Source organism: Condylura cristata, unplaced genomic scaffold, assembly GCF_000260355.1.
Source record: "Condylura cristata isolate star-nosed mole 26May11 unplaced genomic scaffold, ConCri1.0 scaffold00008, whole genome shotgun sequence".
NCBI classification, from domain to species: Eukaryota; Metazoa; Chordata; class Mammalia; order Eulipotyphla; family Talpidae; genus Condylura; species Condylura cristata.
The window spans coordinates 12,915,779-12,927,492 of NW_004567109.1; the positions used below are offsets into that span (position 1 = coordinate 12,915,779).

Sequence of the window (11,714 nt, forward strand, 5' to 3'; positions counted from 1 at the left end):
CCAGCCGCCACTCGGAGTCCGCAGGAGACCGCGGCCGCCGTCCTCTCCCGTAAACTGCGCCCAGCCCTTTCCCGGCCGACTGGGAAAGCTCCACCCTCGGCCCCGGGGCAGCACCACTCCCTGGCGGCCCGGACTCGCCTTCTCCCCTCCCTCCCTCCCGCCAGAACCTCAGTGCTGGCGGCTTCCGGAACAGCCAGTGCCCCCATGGAGGCAGCTGGGAGGTGTGTGCCCAGGCCTGGCCAGGGAGCAGCGCGAACTGCAGGCCCGGTGGCGCAGGGATCCGTCGACTGAATGAATGAATGGAGAGGGCTTGCTCTCCCGGCCTGCCGGCAGACGGACTGGGATGGGGGAGTCTGCCCTCCACCTGCCAGCTCTGCTCTGCTCTGCTCCTGGGAGCTGGGCCCTGCCCTTTGGCAGAGAGCCCACTTCGCCCCAATCCAATCTACTTTGGAGCCCGACTTACCTTGGACTACCACAACAGCTTCCCAACTCCAAAATCCCCAAGAATCCTTAGCCTTTGAGTGTGAGTCAAGGAGGCAGCGACCTGGTGTCACCTCAGTCGACCTGAAATCAGGAACTGGGGGCTTAGATAGGTTGAATAACTCATTCAAGATCACCCAGCTACATGGCAAGGCAGGGCGCAAACCCAGAACTACCTGTCAGACGATGGCAGGTGTCAAGACTTTTAACTATTTATTGCTCTGCATCTTTCTAGAATGCGAATCTGGCAACTGCTTGGTAAAAGCCAGTTGAGTAGCAGCTGTCACTGCCCTGTCGCCCCCCCCCCCCCGGAGAAAGTGTACCGCCCTTGGTTTGACCCTGAGTTCAAACAGCCCCTAAAAGGCCAGGCAAGAAGTAGCAGAGGCTGAGGCCCTGCTTCACAGCAGAGCCCGGGGGTGATGGGCAATGTGGGAGAGGCGGGGTGAGCGAGATAGCCGTGCCCTCGTCAGAAAACCCAGCACCGCAAAACCAGGGTTCGTCATCAGAGGACGCCTGGGTCCCTTCCAGGCCCTCGCCGAGTGCTCCTCTGGACCTCAGACACGGAGACCTCGCTATCAGGAGGCCCCCCCTTTCCATCTTCACGGCAGAAGGGAGGTCTGCCTGGAACCGAGCAGGTCTTGCTCACCCTCGGGAGTTGTTTCTGGTAATAACCTTGCAAGCCAGGAAAAGGGATAAAATGACTTTTTGTCTTGGGTGTGTGTTAATTTTTTTGTTTTGTTTTTTAACTTTTCTTTAGACTGTATTTTTAAATGTGGACAGAGAGCAGAGGCAGCAATGGGGGAGGCCCATTGGGGGTGCTCGGAAGCTTGCACAGAAGAGATAAGGGTGCTGGTTACAAGGCGCCTGGCAAAGCATCATGAGAACCCTGCGGTGGGCCTCCCTAGTGTCGCAACGGGTGCAGCACGCAAGCTGGTTTCAGCTGCTCCAGTGTGAGTTCGATCCCCAGCCAGGAAGTGACCCACAGGGTGCAGCAGCCCTCTCCTGACCCGCCCGCTGCTCCCCTCAGCAGTGTGCTTCGTCCATCTGCCTGTTCTGCTCCCCACTCTGTCTCTGGTGAAGCCTCTCACTACCCCTGCACCTCTGGCCTGTACCCTAGTTCTGTACACATAAGTAAATAAATCTTTAAAAAGAAAAGAAAACCCTGCAGTAAGGGTGGCCCCCGCAGGGGCCTGAGGCGCCATGAATGCCACACATGTGGGCAGCAGCCTGGACCCCACACGGCACTGTGGACACTGGCCCGACCAGGCTCGAGCCACAGGCGCTGCCGACGGTCGGGGCGCAGCTGCCACTGCCTGTGTCGTGGGGTAAAGGAGCTCAGAGTCCCCTGGTGAGGAAGGGCGTGGGGCACCTGGTGGCGGGCACCCTTGCCAAGATGAGCACACAGGGGCCTGAGAGCCACGGTGAGGCCATGTGACCAGGCCCATGAGGAAACAGCGCGGCAAGGGCCAGGGTGTTTCTGGGCCCCCTCGACTGAGGCCCCCTCGTCACAATGGCGGCTCCAAGCCGCTCACCTTCCCTGGCCTTGTCCCCTCCCAGAAGCCCCAGCCCTCCTGTACCTCTGTGTCCCCCAGCTCCATCAGCAGCCTCCGCAATTCCCCCAGTGAGGGCTGAGGAGGGCTTCTCAGATGCCAGGCAGGAAGGGGCTGCCTGAGGCACCTTCTTGTAACCACTTCCCTCTTTCAAGTCTCCTCAACAGTCATTATTTCTCTGAGAAAAAGAAAACCTTCCCTGGTTCCTCTTCGGAAGCAGGTCATGCTCACATCGACAGGACCCAACCTCCTGGCCCATTCTGCAGGGGCGGAAAGCGAGGCTCTGACACACAACGGACATCCCCAAGGTCACAGAGTAAACGACAGCGACAGCGCTGGATTTAAACTCGGAATTCTCTGCTCCAGAGCCCAGATTCTGCACTCCTGGGCCACCCTGTCTCCGGATTGCTATTTCGCAGAAGGGAATGACATGCCCTGGTCATGCATGGAGGCCACAGCAGCGCGGGGAAGGAGCCAGTCCCCCTCCCTGGCTCTTCCCCTGCTCCAGGACCCACCTTGAGCTTCTCACCTGCAGTGCTCACCACCAGCTGGCAGCATCTGCTCCCTGAGGAGGTGGAAGGTCTCACAGTGGGCAGAGGTGCTGCCCCTGAAGTCTTCCAGCTCCAGCCCAGCTGCCAGGTACCTGGGGGGAATGGGCGGACAGGTGGGCCAACCCTCTGGGTCCCCGGTAGGGATTCAGCACAGTCCCTACAAACCAGGGCAATGCCCCTCAGGATCCCTGGAGGCTGCAGGAACTCACCCTGGAGAGTAAGCTGGTGCAGATTTTCAATCTCCAGCCAGAATTCTGACTCCTGGCTCCCAAAACCTGCTCTGTAAGAAGACCACAAGCAGAAATCGATGGAGCCGTTCTGACGCCTTTGGAACACCTAGGGAGGCAGATGTGGCCAACCACTGTTCCAGGCTGGGAGTGGGACGAGGCAAAGTGGGGTGGTAGCAGCAGAGGGTGGGTGTGTTGTGAGGGGTGGGGCACCCCCTCTTTGGACTGAGAGCCTGTTAATAAGTATGGGTTCACGTGAGGTTAGCCTGTGAGATGCTGATGAACTGCATGACCTTATTCACTTTTACTGACATTCAACTTCACACCCAAACCTTGCAAACCAGGGGAGACTGAAATCACAGAAATGTCATCCCCATCCTGGGAGTCACATTCAAAACAAACTGCTTCAATTCATTATGCCAAGAACTGAGCTATCAGAGCAGGAGGTCAGCTCCACTGGCCCAAGCTGAACTTGGGGCCACGTTCTGATGCCACCCCGACCCCCTACTTCTTCCTTCAGCCAAGCCATCCCCAGCCCCTGTGGAATGGCTCCCCTAAATTCAGTCTAAGCGCCTCTATTTCCATTGCTACCAGTGCCCAGCGTCTTCTCCCGCCCCGCTGTCCCATGCCCGAACGCCGCTCTCCCCCCACTGCCATGCATCTCCCACAGGGGAGCTCGCGTCTTCTTTTGAAAACAGTCTTATCCCTCCTCTGCCTAAGTCTCCCTGGGCTCCCCATCACCCACCATGCTCCCCCATTCAGTGTCTTCCGTAGACACCCTAATGCAGGCTTGACCCACACTACTGAACCTCAGGTCCACACACCTGCCCTCAGCTCACCCCCACTCACAGCGCCCCCCAACCCCACATGTACTCCCCTGCTTCCCTGCCTCAGTCTTTCTCATCTGTCTAGAGAACTTCTACACAGCCTTCAAGGCCTTTTCCAATAGCACCTCCTGTGTGAAGCCGGCTGGCGCTTCTTCAGGCCCTCTGGGAGCCCCAGACACTTGCAGCCATTACGCTAAGCCTTTAGCGTGGGCTCTGGAGGCTCTGGAGGGCCCTGGCTCCCACCAAGGGCCAAGGGAAGAAGTGCCCCGTGGCTAACTGCAGGGCCTCTAGAGCACCCGTGGGCCCTGGCTATGCTGTGCCTGGGGGAGCGCACTCCCCAGTAAGGCCAGCAAACAAGGCAGCAGAGCACAGTGCACTCTGCCCTGCAAATAGCTGCAACCCACTTCTTTGTTTCAAGTAGAAGCTACAAGAAGCCCCAGGCCCCCTACAAACATGCACCCCACCCTTTGCATCAGGCACCCTTTGCATCGGGCACATTTTGCATCGGGCACATTTCCTGTTTTTCCCTGCACCAACAGACCCTATATATACCCATGGGCGGTCCTAGTAAACAGACTTCGGGCTCCAGACTTCATTCTCTTGCATCTCCAATCTCCTATGTTTGGGCGAAGGTAGTGCTCAGCGCACCCCTCGGTGGGTTAGCAACAGTGCCCCGGGCCTGGCCTGAAGTCCCTTCCTGAGGCCAGCCAGCCACTCTGCACGGTTTCCATGGCACGAAAGACTGGGAGGATCCTGCCCGGGTGGGCACAGGAGGCTCCGGCCTGAAGGTGGCACCCTGGCTCTGCTCCTGGGGGGGCTGGGGATTGGGAGGTAAACTCAGGGACCCTAAATTACTCATCAACCCCCACCTTATGGGGAATCTAACAGGCCCGGGGTGGGACCCCCGGAGACCTCTCACCCCTCTGCGCCCCTCAGGAGGGCTGGGCCATGGCTGGTGATTCACCAAGGCCCACCACTGCCTGGGCCTCCTGCGGCTGCGTTCCCCAGTCTCCTGGCTCCCCTCCCCCCCAAAGCTGGAATGTTGGTGCTGAGGTCTGAGCAGCCCAAGGCAATGCCGTGAACCTCCTGAAGGGGGCGTGTCCCTCCTCCTAACGGTCTCCTGGCCTCCAGCCCACTGTGGGGGGTCACGTAGCTGACTTCCAGCATCAGGGAGCAGAGACCCCTCCACCCCAGGAGCAGACCCAGGCACTCTCATCAGGACCTCTCTTGGGGCCCACCTTGCTGGTGGTCCAAGTGGCCCTGAAATCAATCCCAGAGGCACAGATGCCTGAATCCCCACCCCAAGCCCAGGGCCAAAAAGCACAGAGGGATTTGGACCCAGGCGTGGAGTCCCCGCGGTGCCCTTCCTGGCTTTGGCCGTGGGCAGGTGATGACGAGTCCTCTCCAGTCTCACCTTCCCCCTCAGCAAAATGGGAGCGAGGCACCTACCCGGCCTCCCAGCATCGACCTCCCGCCTCGGGCAGGCGGCTGTGACTGGCTGTATCAGCAGCTGTTTCTGGGCCTCGGACCCTGCTTGGAGCTGAGGATGGGCATGAAGTCCCTTGGCTCAGGGCGCTGAGCGCTGACCCACAGCTGCACAGCAGGCACCTTGCCCCTTGTCAGGGCTTCTCACTCAGCCAGTAACTGCTGTGCCCCCAGCTCCCCAGGTGGACACAGGGTGGGCAAGGAAGACTGGGCATGTCTCTCCCAGGCCCCTCTGCATTCCTCTCCGTCTCCCAGACATCTCTGGAGCTGGCAATAGATCATTTGCATCTATTTGCATCTATTTACAGCAGAGCCCAGATGATTAAACCACTCCTACAGCTAGTGAGCCTGGGTGAGGGAACACCTGGGGCGGGGGCAGTCAGTAGGGAGGGCACCCTAGACCACTACCTGGGCAGCTGAGGTGCTCCTGGGTCACCGGCAGGTAGACGCCCCAAGCAGAGGAGCAAAGGGCGTGTACAGTGCACAGTTGGTCCATCTATTCAAGAGCCCAGGCTGCCAGGACAAGGAGCAAGACTTCCTTCCTCCCCACGTACACCCACCCGGTCTGGAGCCAGCACGAGGTGGGCATTTTCTCCCTCAACCCCAACAAAACGGGCATTATCTTTGCCTCGCCCACCCAAGACGGAGAGGAAGCTCTGGCTCTGGCCTGCAGGCGCCCTGGGCTCCTGTGCACTCACACTGCGTCTCCCTGCCCTGAGCCCGGGCTCGTGCTGTGCCTTCCATCCGAATGGCCTTCTCTTCCTCGCTACCTTGACCACCAGCTGCCCACAAAGGTCCGGCACTAACGCCACCACTAGGAGCTCATCCTGCCTGTCAACAGCATGCAGGCTGTGGCTTGTCTGTCGCTTCCCACCCTCACGCAGCCCTGCTCAGAGTTGTGATGGCCCCGGGTTACAGACCTGGAACAAAGCAAGTACTTGTAGGTTGCTTGCAAGGATGAATAAGCAAGGAGAAACTGAGGCCCAGAAGGAGACATGGCACCATGCCCAGAAACACGGCTTTTGCCCAAGTCCTACGCCCCCTGCCAGAAAGAAGCATTCTTAGCAAAGTGCTTCATGTCCAACCTCAAATTCCTCAGCGAGCCCCCAGCAGAGCCCAGGAAACAGCTGCCAGTGACGGGCAAGCAGGCAGACCTGGAAGCTGGAGGCCAGGGAGCGGGCAGCAGCCTTGGTCCAGACGGGAGGGTGAGGTCTGAGCTGGAGAGGGGCTTCCCGTGGGAGGGCCAGGGAGGGAGGGCGCATCTCCTTGTTCTCTCCCTCCTTCGTTCCCTCAGGCCCTCAGTCCAGCCCTCCTGAGGCCCCCTGCTGGGCCAGGTCCAGTGCTGGGGCTGGGGAGCACTGAGGCTAAGGCGGAGGGGAGTTTGCCAGACAGACCTGTGAGATGGGAGCTCCGGGATTCCAGAACCGGCCTCCCCAAGCTCTCCCGCAGGTAAGCCGAGAGCCGCAGGCCGACCAGTTTATCGTGATTCGGTTACGATAATCAACACGGAAGAGATCTAAGTAGATGTTGACGGATTCCGGCAAGGAAACCCTTACTGCCTGGACAAGCCACGGGGCACAGCTCATCTGTCATCGAAGGACCAACTTGCAGAACTCTATGCAGATATATAGAGCGACACCCTGGTCCCACCCTAGTCTACAGTCTACAAAACTGTGTCCGTGGATGGTGCATATTCCCAGCAAAAGGTATGAAACTTAGTGCCAGTCATTTCTGGTCCAAAAATAGGACCGGAGAGGAGAGGAGTGACTCCTCTCTTTACATAAACTTCCGCACAGTCCTTTTTTGCTTACACTTACTGCTTTTGAAAAAAGAACAACATCCCACAAAGAAATTTCCTTAAGGGAGTGGGAAGCCAGCAGGAGGAGGGGGGTCCCCCTCAGTCCCAGAGGGAGCGGGCATTATTCCTGCCAGCACTGAAGAGCTGGTTGGAGGAGCCAGGAGAGGTGGTCCAGGCAAGAGAAGCCGCAGCGTAAGGCCTGAAGGAGAGCGAGGAGGCAGGCTGGGGGCAGGGCCAGATCCGGCGGCTGCAGGGGTACTGGCTGGGGAGGACAGCATCCGAGGTGGGTGCTTGGATGAAGGGGAGTGTGCACCCACAGGGAGGTAGGGCTGGGGCGGAAGAGGCGCGGAAGGTGGACGGCAGGCTGTGCAGCCGGAGGGTGGACAGGGTGCCCGCACCTGACCCGAGCCCCCACATCCCACTGAGAGGGAGCTGGCGGTTATCACCACCTCCCTGCCACAGGACACTGAGCCCCGCCACTGGGCCGTGACTTGCTCAGTTGATGGAGCAGCTGGGCTCCAGCGACTGGCCTCAACCGTCTCTGCTCCACACCAGCCCGCTGGCCCCTTCAGGTCACGTGGACTCTTACGCCTGCTCCTCAGCCAGGGCCCCAGCAAGGGACAGATGTTACTGCTCAGGAAGATTTCTGTACCAGGGATGGGGCGAGGCCCGAGGTGGGTGTGGGCAGGCCTTCCGGGAGGCCTGCGGAGGAAGGCGAGGACTGTCTGAGGTCCGAGAGGCCTCTCCACCTCGGCGATCGGGCCAAGAGCCAACCCGAGGAGCCAAGTTGCGCAGATGCCTCTGTAGGGGAGGTCTGAGTCAGAGAAGCCTGCGCTCCAGTCCCAGCCCGGCCAGGTGCCACCACAGGCCTGACCACGGCTGCTTGGCTCTCCGAGTCTGTGGCCCTCGTCAGAAAGGGGTGGCGTGGGCTCAGGCGTGTCGAAGGGGACAGTTCAAAGCTGAAGTCCCGTGAAGAGGAGGACAGTGGAGTGGCCACCCCCCACCCCACACACCCCACCCACCCCAAGACACGGGACATAAAGCACGGTGCTGGAAAGAGCTCCTTTATTTGGGGACGGTGCCCAGCCCAGGGGGGAAGAGGTGGGAACAGCGCCCAACAGCTGCAGGGAGCCTCAGGGGTGACAGGTGAGCCTAGAGGCGGTCGAGGGGTGTGCTCAGCTGCAGGTACCAGGCCCAAGCTGGGAGGGGAGGTCAGGTATGGGGTGCTGAGACTGCTTGGTGCCCACGGAGGCCAAAACTTGGTAGCCAAAGGTTTTCCCACCCCCAGTGCCCACAAGGGAGCCAAGAGGCAGCCTCTTCATCCTCCTTCCCCTCAGTGTGGAATCCAGGCCCAAAGCGGGTCAGATTCTGCAGAGGCCAGACAAAGAGGGCGCTCAGGGCGTGGCCCCCTCGGGCAGGCCTAGAACCCCAGCCAGCAGGCAGTGGCTAGAAGAGCAAACACTTGGCCAAGGCTGTGCCGCCCGCCCCCAGCACACACAGCACGCGGAGCTCAGAGCAGCTCCCCTGCCCGGAGGAAACCAAACTGCACACACGGCCCAAGCTCCGGCCCACGGCCCACAGCCCACGGCTGCAGGCCGGGGGCTCGCCTGGGCTGTCACCTACTGGGTCTCCTCCCTGCCGGCAGCATGAGGAGACAAAGACAGGTGGGCTCAGTGGGGCTCCCGGACACCACGCCCAGACCGAGTCCTCGCCCCAGCCCACACCTAGCAGAGAGAACCCCATAACTATAGGAGGGAGCAGGGGTGTGGTGCACACGGAGGGTACCTGGACAGAGTCACGGCCCCCTTGGGAAGACAGGGCCCGGGCACGAATGGGGACCCGCGGGCAGGAGGAGGAGAGCCGGGCCGGCAGGCCGGGTACTCACAGGGTCTGGTAGGTGCTGTCCTTAGCCCTGAGGAAGCGCAGCGCGAAGAAGGCCACTGCCTGCAGGCTCAGCACCAGCACGGCCCCCCCAGTGAAGCTGGCCCCGTCAAAACCAGGGCTGTGAGCCTCAGGAACTAGGGGGCCGCCTGCAGGGGAGAGGCAGGGCAAGGTCAGAGCAGCTGCGGGGGGCCAGGATCCCCAGCCTCACTCCAAGAACCAGCCGCTCCAGGCCTCACTGCAGGTGCCTCGAACTTGGGACGTGCCCGGTCACACTGGAGGGGGCCTTGGCTCCTGAGCTGCTCTGGGGCTTGAGGCCTCTCACACCCTCCCTGGGCCTCCTCACCACATGCACCAGTGGTCACTGAGCTCCCTCCCAGCCCAGGTCCTGCACTGGCCCATGGATTAGGAGGGCCCCAAACTCAGGCATCCTGCCCCTTTAGCTCAGTGTCCCTTTCAGCCTTGGGTGACATGTGTCAGAAGGATAAACTGGGCCCTGAGGGCCGGGCTGGCCAAAGTCACCTTAGGGAACAGAACCAGGCGTCCCCGACCGACCATATCCCCTGCCCAGCCGCAGGACCCACGATCACTAGGCTGTGCTGGGTGGCTCCCAGCTGAGCCAAGTTAGCCATCAACTCCCTCCAGGGATTGATTTCAGGTCCGGGCCAGGTGCCCAGGGTGGGCAGGGCTGCGGGTGCACAGACTTTCTGGGGCAGAGGACAGGCGCCTGGCGGGTGCTGGCTCTGTGGCCCAGAGGGTGCGGGTTGTGTGAGGGGGTGTGGGTACATGAGGGCAAAGGTAGCCCCGGCTGCAGCTCCAGGAGCCCCAGGGGGGCACTGGGGAAAGAGGGGCGGACAAGGGAAGACATGAGCTGCACAAGACTGATCTGGGGCTGAGCCGGGGAGCTGAGCCATCAATAATTCAGCCCCAAGATCACGTTTCTGGCTTTAATTAACTAAGAGCCTCTTCAGCCGTCCTGCCAAGCCTGTGACCTGCAGTCCTGAGAGGCCGCAGGAGCCAGGGGCTGGGTTCTCGGCTCCGCTCTGCCGGGAGCCAGCTCTGTGACCCACTCCTGGGCCTGGAGGCTGCAACAGCTGGGTCCTCACCGAGGATGGTTCATCGGCAACTTGAGCCAAACCCCTTCCACGCCCAGGGCAGGTCCTGAAGGGTCACCCTGAGTTTCCAGAACTGGTGTTAGGGAGAAGGGATGGGGACTTTCTTGAACGCCTTCTATGCGCCAGGCACTCAACTAGGCTCTGCAGACGCGCTTATAAAACCCTCAGAGCAGGAGCGTCTGGCAGTCTCCATCTTGCAGATGTGGAAACAGGTCAGAGGGAGGCACAGGGCACACCAGCAGCGCCTGAGCCCGATCTGCCTCCCCTGCACCTTGGGAGCGCCCACCACCCCGTCCTCCAGGGTGCACTTACCAGTTGTGGCCGCCTTGGGTCCATGTGTGGGATGGTGGTGGGCAGCTGAAGAGAAAAAAAGGGAATCCATAGCAGTTTTCCTACCCCCCGTCCACCGAAACCCAGCTCAGGCCAACAGCTGGACTTTTGGGGTCCAGCTGAGGCCCCCTGTCCCAGATCCAAGTTCCTCCGACATTCTTTCAAGCCTTGGTTCCCACAGTTCCTTCCACCACATGTGTACGCTCCACATCTACCTTGAGTCGTTGCTGACACCACCTCCTCCAGGAAGCCCTCCCGGTATTCCCGTCAGACCTTCACAGGCCTCACTCCACTTTAAACGAGAAGAGCTAAATCCCCTGTCCGCAGCCGTAGCCTGTCTGGTCCCCAGGCTGTACCAATTCACAGCTGATTGAGGGGAAAGGCCTCACTAAGCTAAAGGCTGAGCTGAAACTGGAGGCTGTGCTGTGGGCAGACTGCTGTCTGAGAAAGGCTGATCCCTTCCCGGGGGCAGGCTGTGGCTTGGGACACTGCAGACCCCTCCCTCTGACTTGGCATAGGCCAAACGGAGCCCCCTTACCTGGACAGGACTCGGAGTGGTTGTAGACAGAGCAACCTTCCTTGGCCACCTCTGCCTGGGTCACACAGTGTCCTGCGGGGAGAAGGTTTGGGGAAAAGTTTGGGGAAGATGAGCCAAGGCCCTGAGGTTCAGAACCCGGGCGTTCAACCTGGGGAGAGCTCAAGCCCATACCTGGCTCATCTGGCTGACATTGCTCCCACACACAGCCAGTGAGATTGCGTGCTCTGTCCCCCTCCACACAATGCTCACAGAGTTTCAGATGTTTGCAGGCCCCCTGGGCAGCTGGCCAGATGTTCACTCGGAGCAGGGCTCCCCGCCCAAAGCCTCGAGCTCCTTTGCCTGGGAGTGGGGTGGGGTGGGAGGAGCGCCTTGAACCCCAGTCGCAGGCCCTTTCCCACTACTGCAGCTCTCTGGCAGATACATTCACCTGCACTCCCTAAGCCCCACTACACGGCTGGAGTTCCCCAGACTTAGTTACATGCACCCTGAAACCCCCCACGTTCACTCAGAGCCCTCTCCCTTGCACATACCGGGAGTTTCCAGAAACATCTGAAGCCGCCTCCACTGACACACCTGCGGCCCTTCACTTCCAAACACTTGACGCTCCCTAACGACCCCCACCTGGGGCCTCTCTACCTACAAAGGCTCCGCACACCGCTAGAGCGCCCTCCCGCCCAGCCCGGCAGCCCGCAACCCTGCACGCGTCTGGGGAGTCCCGTCCCACCCCTCGGCCCAGACTGCTTCCGACGGCTGCTGCGGGAAGGGCTTGCTCCACCAGCCCCTGTCAGCGCGCCTAACTAAACCCAGGCCCCGCGTTACCAGCCACCGCGAGCTGGGCGCACAGGAGGAGGCAGCAGCAGCCGCCGCAAAGCGCAGCCCATAAGGCGCGGGGTCCCAGCGCGGCCATGGGCGCGGGGCCGGGGGGCAGGGGG

The 11,714-nt window shown here is 60.9% G+C and overlaps 1 protein-coding gene across 4 annotated transcripts; it reads right to left on the reverse strand.

Moving 5' to 3' along the window:
- Nucleotides 1-416: 416 nt before the first annotated feature.
- On the reverse strand, nucleotides 417-11,696 carry CD164L2 (CD164 sialomucin-like 2). Of its 4 annotated transcripts, XR_001145211.1 has the most exons (8): nucleotides 11,602-11,696; nucleotides 10,954-11,121; nucleotides 10,783-10,854; nucleotides 10,227-10,271; nucleotides 8,804-8,948; nucleotides 2,791-2,917; nucleotides 2,560-2,673; nucleotides 417-564 (listed from the first exon to the last, which is right to left on the reverse strand). XR_001145211.1 is itself a non-coding variant. In XM_012722009.1 (6 exons), the coding sequence occupies exons 1-6, from the start codon at nucleotides 11,687-11,689 to the stop codon at nucleotides 8,280-8,282; spliced, it is 525 nt and encodes a 174-aa protein (XP_012577463.1). In that variant the 5' UTR covers nucleotides 11,690-11,696; the 3' UTR covers nucleotides 7,974-8,279. The 4 variants fall into 4 exon arrangements, 3 of the variants coding, with proteins under 3 accessions (XP_012577463.1, XP_012577462.1, XP_004678729.1); XM_012722009.1 differs by lacking the exons at nucleotides 417-564; nucleotides 2,560-2,673; nucleotides 2,791-2,917 and adding an exon at nucleotides 7,974-8,286; XM_012722008.1 differs by lacking the exons at nucleotides 417-564; nucleotides 2,560-2,673; nucleotides 2,791-2,917 and adding an exon at nucleotides 7,974-8,553.
- Between the last annotated feature and the right edge of the window lie 18 nt (nucleotides 11,697-11,714).

What these genes read in the sequence shown, in the direction of transcription:
- CD164L2 (XM_012722008.1), bottom strand. Translation starts at nt 11,689, where the DNA reads ATGGCCGCGCTGGGACCCCGCGCCTTATGGGCTGCGCTTTGCGGCGGC. An exon ending in ATGTCAGCCAGATGAGCCAG is followed by an intron (nt 10,855 to 10,953) that starts GTATGGGCTTGA and finishes TTCTCCCCGCAG; the next exon opens with GACACTGTGTGACCCAGGCA. An exon ending in CCACTCCGAGTCCTGTCCAG is followed by an intron (nt 10,272 to 10,782) that starts GTAAGGGGGCTC and finishes TTTTCTCTTCAG; the next exon opens with CTGCCCACCACCATCCCACA.